The sequence below is a fragment of the Pongo abelii genome, chromosome 13, assembly GCF_028885655.2.
Source record: "Pongo abelii isolate AG06213 chromosome 13, NHGRI_mPonAbe1-v2.0_pri, whole genome shotgun sequence".
NCBI classification, from domain to species: Eukaryota; Metazoa; Chordata; class Mammalia; order Primates; family Hominidae; genus Pongo; species Pongo abelii.
Window position 1 is genome coordinate 90198169 of NC_071998.2, and position 17077 is coordinate 90215245.

A 17077-nucleotide genomic window follows, 5' to 3' on the forward strand; every position below is an offset into this window, starting at 1 on the left:
AGTTAACATATGTATATGCACCTAACAGGACCCCAAAATAATGAGAAAAATGATAGAATTGAGAGGAGAAATGGACAATTTAATAATATTTGGAGATTTTGACACCTACAATAATTGATAGGACGACTCAATTGAGAATCACAGGCATATAAAAGAATGGTGTCAGCCAAATTGTCCAAACATTTACCACCACCCACCACGAACAGAATGCACACTCTTTGCTAGTGCACATGGAACATTCTCCAGGGGAAACCACATGCTATTTCATAAAAGAAGTCTCGGTGAATTAAAAGGGTTGAAATAGTAGAAAGTGTGTTCTCCAACCATGTTTAACTTAGAAGTCAACAGAAAATTGCAAATCCCAAAATATTCGGAAATTGAATCACACATTTCTAAAAAACCCATGTATTGAAGAAGTCACAAAGGAAGTTAGAAAATGTTAAACAAATGAAAATCAAAGTACAGCATGTCAAAATTTATAGTGTACAGCTAACGCACTGCTTAAAGGGAAATTTACACTTTTAAATACCTATACTTTAAAAGTATTAAAGCCAGTGGGGATAGCTGCAAAAATATTTAAAACACAATATTAGGAAACTGAATCCAAAACAGATAAAAGGATTTATACACCAGGACCAAATGGGCCATATCCTAGGACTGTAAGCTTCATTTAACATCAAAAAATCAATGTATTATACCATACTAATAAAAGAAACAATAAAACCCATATTATTATAATAACTAAATAGCCAAAGGAAAGAACATTTGACAGAATTCAGCACCCATTCGTGGTGAAAACTCAGCAAACTAGAAATAGAAGGCAACTTCCTCAACCTAGTGAAGGGCATCGATAAAAAACTCACAGCCAACATACTTGATGGTGAAAGAATACTTTTCTCCTTAAATCAGAAACAAGTCGAGAACATCCTCTCATCATTTCTATTCAATGTTGTCATGGAGGTTCTATCCAGTCCCTGTTCCCTCTCCCTACAAAAAGACTAGAAAGACATTAGGTTGGGGAAAAAAGTAAAACTGTCTTTATTAAGTAATATTACCTGTCAGATTCTAAAGAATCCACCGGAAAAAAAAAAAATTTAAAGCTACGAGACCTAATAAATTCAGCAAGCAAGGTTGTAGGATACACAATCAATATTTAAAAATTGACATTATATTAGCAATGAACGATACCTTCAAAAGTAAACTCAGAATAGCGTCAAAAAGAATATAATAATACATTTATTTAATTGAAAAAATGTTGCCGAGAGAAATCAAAGGATCCAAGTAAATGAGAACTTCCATGCTCATGGATTAGAGAATTCAACAGTGTTACGATGGCAATTCTCCCCAAATTGTTCTATAGATTCAACTCAATCCCTAGCGATATTCCAGAAAGGCTTTTCTTTAAATTCACAAGCTTATCCTAAAACTTAACATGGAAATGCAAAATGTCTAAAAGATCCTAAATGATTTTGAAATGGACAAAATTAGAGGAATTGCCTTACCCAATTTCAAAACTTACTGTAAAGCTACAATAATCAAGACTGTTTATTGACACAAGGATAGTCATATACAGCAAAGGGACAGAATTAAGAGTCCAGAAATAAGCCCTCACAGACTACCAACGGATTTTCAAGATATGTGCAAAGATAATTCAACAGGAGAAAAGACAGTCGTTTCAATAAATGGTGCTGAGACAATTGGATATCTGTATTTTAAAAGGAAGGAAAAAAGGAAGAAAGTTAATTAGACCCTCAGCTCATTATGCACCTAAAGGTAAGAGCTAAAGTTATACAACTTCTAGAAGAAAACAGGAGAAAATCTTTGTGATGTTAGGTTAGGCAAAGATTTTAATAGGACTTCAAAAGCAAAATTTATTAAAAACCAGTTGATAAATTGGACTTCACCACAATTAAAATATTTGGGGCTTTAAAAAACAAGAGAATGAAAAGATGAGCCAAAGACTGGGATAAAGTATTTGCAAATCATACATCTGATAAGAGATTTGTATTCAGAATATATAAAGAACTCTTACAATTCAATAAGAATACCAATGGCCCAATTAAAAATTGGTGAACAAATTCATTGCTCAGAGATTGGGTATGGTAGAGTTAATTCTAAATTCTGTATTTGGGTATTAATGTTTAAATGGTAATTTGGCAACAGTTGATAAAGTGAAGTTCTAAATACCATGAATTATGTGTAGGACTGTGACAAAAAAAGTAAAAATAAAAACTGGTCCAAAAATTTGACATTTTCCCAAGAAGATGTATGAATGGCTAATAAACATAATTCTTTATAAAGACTTGATGAAATTAAAACCACAATGAGAAACCACTCCTCACACACTCAAATGATTATAGTTTTTAAAAAGACAGATAGCCAAGTGTCAATAAAGATGAGAAAAAGATGAATCTCACACATTGCTGGAATGTAAACAGTCCCTTTGGAAAACAGATTGCAGTATCTTAAGAGGTTAAATAGAAACCTATTATGTAACCCAGTAATATCATTTCTAGGTATCAGTAGAGGTGCGAGATAAAATACAGGAGGCTCAGTTAAATTTGTGTGTCAGATAAAAACAATTTTTTAGTATAAGTTTGTCCCAAATATTGCATGGAACATGTTTATACTAAAAAAAGTATTGTTTATCTGACATTTAAATTTAACTCGGCTTCCTGTATTTTAACTTGCTAAATCCGGCAACTCTAATCCAAGAAAAATTAAAACATATATCCACACAAAGACTTGTAGGTGAATATTCACAGCAACATAATTCCTAATAGTCAAAAATTGAAACAAGCTAAATGTCCATCATCTGGTGAATTGATATTTAAGAGGTAGAGTATTTATACCATGGTTTATAAGACTGGTTGATCCTTGTTATAATGTGGATGACCTCAAAACCCTCATGCTAAGTGAAGGAAGTGGGATGAAAAGGTTGCAAAAAGGCACAAGGGAACTTTTTCGGGTGATGGGAATTGAGGCAGGAGAATAGGGTCTGGAGGCAGGGAACTTAAGGCTCTTCACCCTGACTTCCTAGAACTAAATTGAAAGGAACATCCTAACTTTCCACGCCTAAGTAAAAAAAGGACCAGAGGCTGCAGATGGGAAATCTGTCTGCAACAAATCAGACTGAGTACCAGTGGAGTCTTCGTTTGCAACTTTGTGACTTAACTCCAGCCTCTGAACGGTTGCCGTCCACAATCAACCAGACTGATTGCGGGCTTAGTCAGTCTTCATTTGCACAGAAGTATAACTTTGTAACTTCACCGTAGCCTCTGATTGGTTGCGTTACCAATCAGATGTTTGCACAGGAGTGTGGCCTTTGTAACTTCAGCCTCTGGTTGGCTGCTTTCTGCAACCAATCAGACTGATTGAGGGCTAACACTTCATTTACATGAAGTATGCATGAAGTGGCCAATGGGCAACTTCGGGGGGGTATTTGGACCAAAGAAGATTCTGTATTGGGGGCCCTTGAGCAGCTGCTCAGGCTGCTCCCACACTGTGGAGTGTACTTTTGTTTTCAATACATCCCTGCTTTCCTTCTTTTGTTGCTTCATTCTTTCTTTGCTTTGCTGGGCATTTTGTTCAACTCTTTGTTCAAAACGCCAGGAATCTGGACAACTTGCAGTTACGACCTTCTACTGGTGACAGAATGTTTCAAAACTTGATTTTGGTGATGGATGCAGAACTCCGTAAATTTACTAAACATCATTCATTGTGCACATGAAATGGGGAAATTTTATGGTATGTAAACTATATCTCAATAAGTCTGTTAAAGGAAAAAAAAGTAAAACTCGCCTTTGCCAGTTTTTGTTGTTGTTGTTTGTTTTTTGTTTTTTCTTTAGACAGGGACTCTCTGTCGCCCAGGCTGGAGTGCAGTGGTGCGATCACAGCTCCGGGCAACCTCGACTTCCCCGGGTTCAAGTGATTCTCCCCCATCAGCATCTCAAGTAGCTGGGTCTACAGGCACCCGCCAGCACCCCAGGCTAATTTTTGTAGTAGATACGGGGTTTCAGCATGTAGCCCAGGCTAGTCTCGAACTCCTGAGCTCAGGTGATTCGTCCGCGTCTGCCTCCCAAAGTGCTGGGATTACAGGCGTGAGCCACTTGCACCGGGTCCCACCTTGCCATTCTTGCCACCCACCATACTTCATGTGTCCGCTATGCTGCATGTCCCGACGCACCCTGCCTCCTGCCTTTCTGCTAGGCTCCGCCCTTTGCTGGAACTGCATTTTTCCCTCTCCTCTGCCTTGCTAACTTGAATCAACCCCAAGGCTCAGGTCGGAAGGCATTTCCTCCACTATTGTTGTGCATCCTGCCTGCTGGCAAATCATTGATCCCCTGCTGCATTTCCCAATCACTTGCCTCGTTTCATTGCACCTCATTCCTGTTTTAATCCCCTTAGGGAGTTTAGGACTCTTGCTCTCCCTCTCTTCCCCTTGAGAGAAGCAGACGGTTTCTATGTCTTTTCCTTTCCAAGCACCTAACGTGAAAATTAACAAAATAGTTTCAGTGCTTATTTTTGGTGCTAACTCTGCTGGGTCCTTGGATGCTCCGGGAGTCTGGCATGTTTGCGGTGCTTTGTCCAAATTTTTAGGGGTCTTCCCTAAATGGCTCCCACCACACTCTGTTTCCAGTGCCGCATCATTTCGTATACATGCTTCCCTCTAAGCCCTTGTATTAATTTTACGTCTCTGTGTTGTTCCAAGGCTTGCTGCTGCAACTAGCTATGAATGCCTGGAGAACAGGAACTCTGATTGATTTCTGTGAAGCTCTTGCCTAGTCCAGGGCTTGGCTCAGAGCAGGCACTAAGAGGAGCTTGTTGAACGAACAAACATTCAATTAAAGGAATCCCAAATGAATATGAACCAATCTAACAGAGTGTCACTATGGAGATGGATATTTACTCATCAATAAGAAGAGTCCTTCATCCTGGGGCTCCCCAAATGCAAGGTCTACAAGTTTTTTTATAAAGGGATTTCTTACTGCCCCACCAATCTCTGGCCTCCCCTTGCTATTCTGTTTATTCATTCCATCAACTACTTCTGTTGTTTTTTATTCATTTATATTTTTCTCATATTTGATGGCATTCTTTTTAAAACAATGAGCTCTCCTTAGTCAGAACCCAGCACCTTTTAGTAAGATGAAAGTTTGGCATCTTCTGATTTGAATTATATAAAGTGAAAGAATATTTTTCATCCTTGACACTTATTCTCAATTTTGCATTCTCTTTATTGCACATTGACTGTATAATAAATCCTGTACATATTATTCATCTCTTTATATTTCTTTTCTTGTACTGTTCTCCCAAATGAAAACCAGAATTCTTATTCATAGCAATTTAGACCTCAGCCCAGTTTATGAGCAGAGTGATACAGGTCATTTTGGAAGTCTTTCCAGCTCTATTATTTTGTGATTCTCATATAGTTCTTACATGTTTTTTTAACCAATGATTGAATGAAATCTGTTTTGGTCTTATTGGGATGTTCATATTTTCAACCTTTATTCATTTATTTATTCTCTCAAGTTCCTTTTCATGTGATTTTAAAAAACATTTCAACTTTTATTTTAGATTCAGGGTGTACATGTGCAGATTTTTTACATGGTTATATTGTGTGATGCTGAGGTTTGGGGTACGATTGATTCTGTCACTCAGGTAGTGAGCATAGACCCAATGGGTAGTTTTTCAACCCCTGTTCCCTCCTACCTGCCCCGTGCAGCAGTCCCCAGTGTCAGTTGTTCCCATTTTTGTGTCCATGTGTACCCCGTGTTTAGCTCCCCCTTATAAAGTGAGAACATGCCGTATTTCGTTTTCTGTTTCTGCGTTAGTTCGCTTAGGTTAATGGCCTCCAGCTGCATCCATGTTGCTGCAAAGAACATGATTTTGTTTTTTTATGATTGTATAGTATTCCATGGTGTATATGTAACACATTTTCTTTATCCAATCCACCGTGGATGGGCACCTAGGTTGATTCCATGTCTTTGCTATTGTGAATAGTGCTGCAATAAACATGTGAGTGTCTTTTTGATAGAACAATGTATTTTCCCTTGGGTATCTGAGTAATGGAACTGCTGGATTGAATGGTAGTTCTGTTTTAAGCTCTTTGAGAAACCTCCAAACTGCTTTCCACAGTGGTGGAACTACTTTATATTTCCAGCAGCAGTGTGCAAGCATTCCCTTTTCTCTGCAGCCTCCCCACCATCTATTATTTTTTGACTTTTAATAAGAGCCATTCTGACTGGTGTGAGATGGTGTCTCATTGTCAACCTTTAAAAATAAACAAGAGTTTGGTTCATCAGATCGCATAGCCTATGTTTTTTGTTTGTTTATTTGTTTGTTTGTTTTTGAGACAGAGTTTCACTCTTTCACCCAGGCCAGAGTGCAGTGGCGAGATCTTGGCTCACTGCAACTTCTGCCTTCCAGGTTAAAGTGATTCTCCTGCCTCAGCCTCCTGAGTAGCTGGGATTACAGGTGCCTGCCACCATGCCCGGCTCATTTTCGTATTTTTAGTAGAGATGGGGTTTCACCATGTTGGCCAGGCTGGTCTCGAACTCCTGACCTTGTGATCCGCCTGCCTCGGCCTCCTAAAGTGCTGGGATTACAGGCATGAGCCACCATGCCCGGCCACTGCCTACCTTTTTAAAGAATGTGTCCTAAGCATGGTTAAGTTTGATACGGACATTCGGTGCTTGCCAAATACAGGCTGGGTTTCGGATGGATCACCAAATATATAGCTTGATTCCTCCTGGACTATCTCATGCCTTGGCTATGTTTGAGACATTCCAAAAGCCAGTCGAATGGGATCTGTGACTCTGGGTGGAAGGGGCCCTGCATAGTACTTAACACAGAGTGGGCATCAATAAGTATTTGTTGAATACACGAGTGCATGCAGATAATCTAACTGTAATGTAACTCCCTCAGAAATGCAGATGTTCTTGTGTAACTTCCAGGATGGAGGGTCACAGTGCTTCTCTATTGACACATATTCAGTGAGCAGGGTGCATTCACTGTTTTCACAGAACATTATCTTATTTTTGGAAAGTAACAATTAAAACATTCTTTCTAGCAGAGTGACATATGTTGGCCCGTATCTCCTCCCCACTCATCTGCCAGGGTCCCACACTCCCAGCCTTTGTCCTCTAGCACAGCAAGAAAGAAACTGAGACCGAGTCCCTTTGGGTGGGCTCTTTACTAGGCTGAACAGCGTCTGTTTCTTAAACTGTTACTCATACCTTCCGAAGCATCCCTCAGTATGCTCCTGATTCCTCATTTCTATGGCTAAGAATCCGTGTGCCTGGTGGAAGATAAGGTCTATGCAGATCTCAGGTCTGTGCAGATCTCAAAATATCTCAAAATTTGTTTAAAAATCAAAATTAAAAAAAAACTCAACTTAGCCTGTTCTCCAATAAATCCTCAATAGGTGGCAGTGTTGATCTTTCTTTGGTCTCTGGTCTGTGGGAGTGTTTTGGTTTGTTTGTTTTGTTTTCATATTAGAAAAGAGTTGAGGTTTCTACCTAGCTTTAGATTGAGTCCTACTAAATGTAATTCTCAGACTATTTTTCTTGAGGCCATACCAAAATCAATGACTATTTTTCTTGAGGCCTTACCAAAAGCAATATCTCCTACGCCAGCTAAAACTGTGGTAAATCTTCAGGCTAGTATTCTATTATTTAACATTTTTAATTATAACAATTATTCATGGTTGTAAAATTTCAAAAGCTACAGAAATGTAGAAAGTAAAAAGTGAATGAAAGTTTTCCAGGTGTTTTTCTATGCACATAAAAATGCATATAGCTATAAAACATATAGATATATAACATTTATATATATATAAATGCAGAACAATATGGATAATATGACTATAAAAATGTTATATATCTGTATCTTTATATATAAATGTTATACATCTGTATGTTTATATATGTAAATGTTATATATCTGTATGTTTATATATAACTGTTATTTATCTGTATGTTCATATATATGGCACATATATATATGAGGTCATATTAACCATGTTATTCTGCATCTTAACCTTTGCTTCTTTACATAGTGTTTGTTCTTCCACATCAATATATATGATCACCATTCTTGCCACTTTCACGGCTTATAACAAAATTTTTACATTCTTTTTTTTCTTTTCCTTTTTTGAGACAGGGTCTCACTCTGTTGCCCAGGCTGGAGTGCAGTGGCGGAATCTCGGCTCACTGCAACCTCTGCCTCCCAGGCTCAAGCAATTCTCCTGCCTCAGCCTCCCGAGTAGCTGAGATTACAGGTGCCCACCACCATGCTGGGCTAATTTTTGTATTTTTAGTAGAGACGGGTTTCACCATGTTGGCCAGGCTGGTCTTGAACTCCTGACCTCAAATGATCCACCCATCTAGGCCTCCCATAACATTTACATTCTGTTCCGGAACTACAGTCAAGTCTTCTAGGCTTGAATACTTAAACCAAATAAAAATAGCATTTACCATATTGTGGTTATATAAATATTGATCACTGCAGAACAAAGTGTGATAAAATCTATAGAGAAAGAAAGAATATTCCATGTATTTAATACCAGCCACACAGCTGTCAACATTCAAATCTTGGTCTTTTAATGTAGTTTTTACTTTCCTCACTTTTATTCAGGTATCACTGTTTTTTATTTGTTTCAGTCTCATTTTTTTGAAATCTCATTCTTTCATTCCCTTTGTTTTGCACAAGTACTTCCGTGAGTAATTTTTACATTTGAGTGCACACATGATAAACTTTCCTTGCATTGCTGGAGTATAATTTCGGCTCAAATTCATATTCCATTGGAGTTTTTTTTCTTTTTTCTTTTTTCTTTTCTGAGACAGAGTCTCACTCTGTCACCCAGGCTGCAGTGCAGTGGTGCAGTCTCAGCTAACTACAACCTTCACTTCCCAGGTTCAAGTGATTCTTCTGCCTCAGCCTCCTGGGTAGCTGGGATTACGAGCATGTGGTACCACACCTGGCTAATTTTTGTATTTTCAGTAGAGATGGGGTTTCACCATATTGCTCAGGCTGGTCTCGAACTCCTGGCATTAAGTGACCTGCCCGCCTTGGCCTCCCAAAGTGCTGGGATTACAGACTTGAGCCACCATACCCAGCCTCCACTGGAGTTTTAAAGGCATGATTTTTAAAACATTTCTGATGGGAAGTCTGAAATTAATTAAATTCTCATTTCTAATATTCACGCTTTTAAGACTTTCTCATTCTTCTTGGGGTTCTGAAATTTCTAAAAATATCTAGGTATGGGTTTTGTTTTCATTTATCCTGCCTGGTACTTAGTGGCCTCTTTCAATCTGAGGACTTGTATTTTTTCCCAGCTCAGGGAAACTTTCTATTATGTCTTTGACTTTATCCCCCACCACCTCTCTGATTTTTTTTCTTGCCTTCTGAAACTCCTACTGAATTGATGGATGTTAGCCTCCTGGATCTTTCCTCTGTTTCTAGACTTTTAGTTTTTACTATGCTGACGTTTTTCTATATTTCTGGAGATTTCATTGACTTCCACACAACTGATCTGGCTTTTAGTCTTGGCCATTCTATTATTCCTATTTGCTGAATTTTTAAAGTTTTGACCCTTATTTTACATTTCTAGAAATTATTTCTTGTTCTCCAATGGCTCCTTTTTTATGGCAGCTGGCTCTTGTTTCGGAGATTTCATTCTCTCAAATCTCTCCAGAGATACTAATTAGGGTTTTATCTTTAACATTACCTAATGCATCTTGTTTTTTTTCCAGGATGACTCATTGTGTTTACTCATGTTTGTTCAACTTGGTTGTGCTATTGGTTTTCCTCAAATATTTGGGGCTCCATGGCTCTCTGTCCACTTTTCCTAAATGAAGGATTAGATTAATCTGTATGGACAGCTGGTGTGGCCTGCTTCCACAAGAGGCGTCTGCCTGGAAGGGGAGGGCCAGTTCAGGTCCCCTTGAGTGGCTGGGCCATATTGTCAGCAGGCTCACCTCTAGATTGCAACAGGCAGCCTGGGATGCCCACACCTGCCAAGGTAAGGAGGTATTTAAATAACGGACTGGAGTATTTAGCTGTAATTTCCTCTTGGACAGAGGACTTTCTACCACCCCTCCATGCCTTCTGATATGGTTTGGCTTTACGTCTCCACCCAAATCTCATCTTGAATTGTAATCCCATAATCCCCTCGTGTCCTGGGAGGTACCTGGTGGGAGGTAATTGAATCATGGGGGCGGTTTCCCTCCGTGCTGTTCTCGTGATAGTGAGTAAGTTCTCATGAGACCTGATGGTTATAGGGGCTTCCCCCTTCACTTAGCACTCATTCTCTCCCTTGCCACCAGGTGAGGAAGGGCGTATTTTCTTCCCCTTCCGCCATGATTGTAAGTTTCCTGAGGCCTCCCCAGCCATGCTAAACTGTGAGTCATTTAAATCTCTTTTCTTTATAGGTTACCCAGTCTCGGGTATGTCTTTATTAGCAGCGTGAGAATGGAGTAATACACCCTCTCAACCCAAACTTGCCATATATATTTGTTGGGGAGGCCTACATAGACTTCCAACCCTGTTCTTGTTCTGCTTCTCTCTTGACTTTAGACACCTATATTAGGATCCCTTCCTGGATAGATTACCCACAATTTTTAAGAATAATGATTGGGTGCTAGGTACCCAAAGGGCAAAATTACCACTAGTTGTTCCTTTACGGGTGGAGCATATGTTGAGCAGGGGAAGGGAGAAGGGAGGGGCCCCGAATGTCCCAGCCACTGTGAATGCAGCTCTTTGCTCAGTTACTCTGATGGTTATCCTATGGCCTACTCTTGCTTTCTGTCTCTCGTTTCTGAGTTTGGGGTTTCTCTAGGGCTCCCTTGAGAAGGAAAGTTCTTGGTCCTGGTGTTTGGGGCTGTGGTTTACCTTTGTACTTTCTCAGTTGATCTGATCCCATCTACTTTTTCTTTTCTTTTTTTTTTTTTTTTTTTTGAGACAGAGTCTTGCTGTGTTGCCCAGGCTGGAGTGCAGTGGCACCATCTGGGCTCACTGCAACCTCCGCCTCCTGGGTTCAAGCAATTCTCATGCCTCAGCCTCCCAAGTAGCTGGGATTATAGGCATGCGCCACCACACCTAATTTTGTATTTTTCGTAGAGATGGGGTTTCACAATGTTGGCCAGGCTGGTCTTGAAGTCCCGACCTCAGGTGATCCGCCCATCTCGGCCTCCCAAAGTGCTGGCATTACAAGTGTGGCCACCGCACCTGGCCAATCCCATCTACTTTCTAGCTTCCAGTATTTTCTCAGACTTTCTCATCTGCTGGCACCCTGTCTTGTTTTCCAACACTGATCTGATTTCACTCTTTAAAAAATACTTTATATTTTATCCCCATGGATCCATGGTGTAGTGGAGAGGTGGATGCATGTGCTCAATTTGTGACTTCCAAACTAATATATTTTTCAAACTTAATTTTTTTCCTAATTCACATGGTTCAGAAGATACTGAAAGGTCTATCAAGAGGGTACAGAAAAAAATTCTTAAAGGTACTAAAAGGATATATAAAGTGAAAATGTCCCTTTCATCCTATCCCATATAAAGACTACAGGTTGTCCTCTTATATTTATTCTGCCCTTCTTTCTTTAGAAACAAAATCTCCAATTTTAGCTATACTCATGAATGCTCAGCTAAGGAAGGCGTTTCCTAGATGTGTCCAAGTGACTGAGTTCTGGCCAGTGGGAGGTGAGTGGAGGCCATGTGCTTAACGTTCAGTGGCTCTCCTAGAGGGCGTGGATGTGCCTTTCACTTTCCTTACTCCCCCTTTCTTATTGACTGGATTGCAGAGGTGATGGTGAGCCGTCCTCCTCTGTGCAGAGGAAGGCAACACTGTAGTGATGGCAGAGCCACACAATGGAATGATCCTGGGTCCCTGACACTTCATCACCATTATACCTGCCCTGCTGTGTGAGACAGAATTGAAATGCTATCTTGTTTAAGCCTTGCATTTTGGGGTTACTTCTTGTGACAGACAGCCTAGTCTGTCTGCTAATTGATATAATCTCTGGGCTCTTCAGCTCTCCTTCCTGGAGGCAACCAATATGACCATATTGCTGGATTCTTCCAGGGATATTTCATGCATAAACTAACAAATGTATACAGGCATGCATGCATAAATGCATTCATAGGTACATAAACACATATATCCAACCATGCATATAGCCCCCTCTCCATTTTCACATAAATGATGCTGTACCAAACAGCTACACTTTAAAGAGGCCAAGCTTGGTTTGGAGGAGGATTGCTAGTAATGGGCCCTCAGCTCAACTTCTCCTTTTCTTGCTGACAAGGTGAGCTCTCTCTCCAAACATACACCACCTCCTAGCAAACCACAAACCCTGAAGCTACTGAACCCGCTTTCCTCTGAGGCAGTTTATTACTCAAGCACAACCCTCAGTGCCTTCTTACCCCTTCCCCCCTAAAAAAGAGGTTTATTGAAATGTTCTAGCCACAGAATAGCCTTCCTGTAAACAATTCCAATGCATTTTCCCCCCCCGTTTTTCATCTTTCTGGAGTCTCTGAGTGACAGGGGTTGGTGCTCCAGGCCGATGCCCAGGAGATCCCCCTCCTCCCCCAGGAGGGCTTGACCCAGCCCTGCCATGGCCTCTGGAAGCCCTGGATGTGGATGTCTCACTGAAGAATGAAGCTGATTGCTGACGGCCTCTGTGCTGGCCTCTTTTCTCTCTGCTCATCTTCTCCCCAACAGCCACGTTCCCATCCTGGGTCCAGTGCCCTGAACTGATCTTGTAAGAGAAAAGCACGGGAGATTGGACAGTATCTCCACCAAACTCTACTCTTTCTAAAAGGGAGGGAGAAGCCTGAAATCCACTCAGGTTGGCAGGGGAAGGAAAAGGTGTATGTGTGGGAGGGGGAATGGGGTGAGTCTTAGAGCTGGGAGATGCTACAGATGACCGTCTCCTGTGCGGCCTTGGCCATCATAATATCGCCAAATGTCCTTACTCCTCTGCCTGTCTGAATCCTGCCTAGCTCAAAACTCATACCGTCTACTCTAGATAGCCTCCCTCTCCAAGCTGGCAATGTCTATCTGTCTGTTTTTCTTTCTCTCTCTCATACACGCTCACACACACACACACACACACACACATACACACACACACACACACACATGCTCTTTCTGATTCATTTCTCTGTTCTTAGAGTCCATCATAGAGGTGCTTAGGAGCTTTTTGTGAAATGAATATGTTTTCAATTTTATTTTTTGAATAGATAATCACTTAATTAAAAATCATCTTGAGATCATATTGGAAGAAAAAAAGAGTATCTTTCCCTGAGAATTCTCCCTCTCACCCTTTTCCAATTCATGCCACCCCACCACCTCCATTGACAACTGTCTTTGTTAGTTTGTTTGTCCTTCCAGTGATTCTTATGTAAATATGAACATATATTTGTATTCCTCCCTCCCTTCTTACACAAAGAGTATCCAATGTTCTTCTTTTATTCTTCCCCATTATAACCTAGAGGTTTTAAAATTAGTAAATTTAAAATACTGATGCATTTGCTTTTTCACAATAAAGCATGTATAGGTACAATCCCATGCATGTTACAATAATTTATTTTTCTTCCAAAGAAAAATGTATGCATGGCCTTTTCCTGAGAGGAAGTTTTCAGGGGAGAAACTATCCTGGTGATTGTAGAATCCTTAGCCCAGAAGACAGCTTGGCTTGGGAAGCTCTGGGACCCAGGTGAGTGCAGGAACTTTCTTACCAGGTGGCTCTGAGGGCTGGGAGATGAGCCACCTCTCATCTGCATTTCTGAGAGAGGCAGGCAGGGAAAAGAAGCCTGGCTCAGAGCATTGTCTCTGGCCCAAGTGACTTTTGGGTTGTTTATCAATCAGAGTTCCAAAAGAACCTGAAGGGGCTATAGATTAAGAGTTTTATTGCGAGGAATTGGCTTACATCATTATGGAATCCAAGGGGCAGGCCATCAGGAAAGGCAGGCTGGGGCCTTGGGAAAGGATCTGTGGCCTCAGTCTACAGGGAGAATTTCTTCTTCAGGAAAGCCTCAGCCCTGCTCGACTGATTGAATCAGGCCTACCCTGGTTATCCAAGACAATCTTTCTTGTCCAAAGTCAACTGATTTCAACCCCATCTACAATATACTTTCATAGCAATTCCTAGAGGAGCATTTGCTTGAATATGGGACTGTTCACAAGTTCACACATCAAACTGACTGTCACAGGTTGACTTGGCTGAAACAGATTGTATGAGAGCAGAGGCTAAGTGGGGGGCATTGGAGGTTTTTTTTTTGTTGTTGTTGTTGTTTTGTTATTTTTTGGAAATCAATGTTATTTCCTTAGGTGATACTACCCAGGGTAATCATGGCTGCAACGAGTTATTCCATCTATCAGTGAATGAAGCATTTTTTTTGCCAACTTGATGCTTGACTTTCCTAACTTACCTGCAAGAAGTGACCTCATTAGCCTCTTTCACAGGTGAGGAGCACACCTCAAGGTCTCTTGCTCATAAACCCAGTAGGAGTCACTGGGATTTGGCCCTCATCATGGTCACTGAGGGGTTAAACCTGCCGCGGCTCTGCTGACCCCTGAGGGTTTCAGCCAGTACTCCACAGCCATTAATCATCCTCATCTGGGACCAGGGCTGCCGGGAACAACATTTACTAGCAATTAACCTACAGTAGAGGGACCATTGTTTCCCCTGCCTGCACTCCCCTCCTCTGCACGCCCAATTACTCTAAATTAACATTTACCAAGCAAAGTGCCTGTTAATTGGAAGGGCAGTAGAAAGAAAGGCCACACACCTACCCAGTCTAACTTAATAACCTCAAATGCAGCCATTAATTAACAGGGCAGCATTTCCATTCAGATCTTGTTTAGACAGTTCGGCAGTTAACTCTGTGTCTGTGTTTCTGAGCTCAGTCCTGCACCGCACCTCCCTGCCCTTGCCAGCAGCTCAGATGAAAAACACACTCATAAAGAAATCTTCACTCTAGAATGTCTGCACTGGCCAGGGGACTTAGGGATTCCTGGGGACAGCCTTCTTATTGTGTAGATGGGGAAACAGGCTGAGAAAGGCCTCAGGGTCCCAGGGTCAGACACTAGCTAGAGGCCTCCTGGCTGGGGGCTCCTATCCACCCTGCCCTGTGTGTGGGGGTATGACGTGCTGTCTGTCCTCTCTGGTCTCAGTGCCTGACGCCAGGCACTCAGCATGCGGACTTGCATGAAGCCAAGGAGCAGGGGTGGGGGTTGGGAGTGGGTGGGTAGAAAGGGAGATGCTTCTAAGAGGAGAGAGGGAGGGACGGAGAGGAGGGGGACTCCCTCTCACAAATGGAGAGCAGCTGCTGTGTCTCTGGGCAGCCCTGAAGGCCTTCTTCCATTGTCCCTCCCCACTTGTGCAGTTGGGTTGAGTGGCAACTGTACCCCGAGCCCAGCAAATGGAGGGTCCTGCCCATTTGACCCTGGGCATCCCTCGAGCTCAGCCTTCCTTTCCTGCACATACTTGTGGTCTCTTCCTCATTTGGCAGCCCTGGGGACCCCTGGCCAGTACCCTTCTTTCCCCAGGGCAACTGTTTCACAGCCTCCTGACTTGCCTTAATGTCCTCATCAGACAACCTCACCTCCCTCCCTGAGAAACTCAAGCCCACCAGGAGGGGCCTGCTTAGCTTCCCTTCCTCCCTCTGAGGCTCAGCCTGCCTTGTTGGTGGTAGTTGGTTGTAGAGTTGGCCTCAACCCCCAATCTGGATCTGGACTCTGGTCTCGCGCCTCTCCAGGCTCCTTCGGGCTCATTCTCTCTCTGCAGGTCTCCACTCGCTCACTTCCCCTGCATCCTCCCCACAGCACAGGGCATACTTTCAGGGGACGCCCCTCCTAAATCAGCCCTGCCATCCCCCATGGTCCTCCAGCTGGTGTCGAGCTTCTCCAAAGGGACATTCCACAGGTTGCGTTTTCTCACCTCCCACCCACTCTCAATTCTCCATAGTTGACCTTTGGCCCTCAACTGCCCCACAGAAACTGCCTTTCTCAAGTTTAAAACAACCTCCTTGTTACTAAGTCCAGGAGACACTGTGTAGGTTTCTGTTTTTGTTTTTTTATATGACCTTTTTGTAGGATTTTCTGCTGTTGCCCACTCACTCACTCCCTCCCCTCTGAAACTCCTGACTTCCATGATAGCACTCTCTGTTTTCCACGTGTTTCTTTCTGCCAGTCCCCACAGGATTTTCTGTGCTGGCCCCTTCTCTTCTGGTCACATATTCTCCATGGGTGGCCTCATCCACTCTGGCTGCGTTACCAACTAGATGAGGAAGAAGGGGAAGAGGAGGAAAATGATGACATTGACAACTCCCAAATCTCTATACTGGGCCAGATTTGATTCCTGAGCCTCAGACTCCATCAACCGCCTGGGAGTCCTCCTACTTGGGAGTCCTGCAGGCATCTCACGCTCGCCGTGCTCAAAATGAGCTCATTAGCTTCCCCTGTACTGCTTCTACTTCAGGGCTTCTATGTCGTTGAAAGTGCTGCCATGCACAGGGGAGTCATCCCTGCTGCCACCTCTCATGTTCAATCAATCAATCAATCACTCTTCAAGTCTTGTACCTTCTTATATCTCCAACAACCCTCTGGATTCCCATTGCCACTACCGTAGCTGTGACACATTCCAGTCTTACCTCCCTACAGGCAGAGCTACCTTGCTAAACTCATATTTCATCACGTCATGCCCTTCAGTGGCATGGCGTTGCCCTCAAGATAAGGTCAAGCTCTTTAGAACATCGTAGAAGCCAGATTCCTCAAGACCACTCAGAGGCATGACGCGTTGGGAAAATTCCTGCACTCTGCAAGGGTTCTAATCTTGGCCTCAACTTTTTCATTTTAACAAATAAAACAGTCCCTCAATGGTGTTGGTTCTTAGAACCACGATATCCTAATTTCCTAATTGTAGTCTTGTCATACTTCTATGAGGTAGGTGTTACTGTCCTTGTTTTATAGGTAAGAAAAATGGAATCTCAGAGGGTACAAGCTCACAAAGTAATTAAGGTAGGATCTGAACTCAGGTCTGACATTTCCTATGTTCTTGCCAGGATCCCTC

At 42.1% G+C, this 17077-nt stretch overlaps 1 protein-coding gene across 1 annotated transcript in view; it reads left to right on the forward strand.

The window, feature by feature from the left end:
• The first annotated feature begins 3716 nt into the window (after nt 1-3716).
• The window catches only part of SEC61B (SEC61 translocon subunit beta), a 72604-nt gene continuing 59243 nt past the window's right edge, over nt 3717-17077 (forward strand). Inside the window, exon 1 of the mRNA XM_054519575.2 lies at nt 3717-3747. Coding sequence (XP_054375550.1) covers nt 3732-3747 — 16 coding nt within the window. The 5' untranslated portion in view covers nt 3717-3731. The remainder of the gene's footprint in view (nt 3748-17077) is intronic.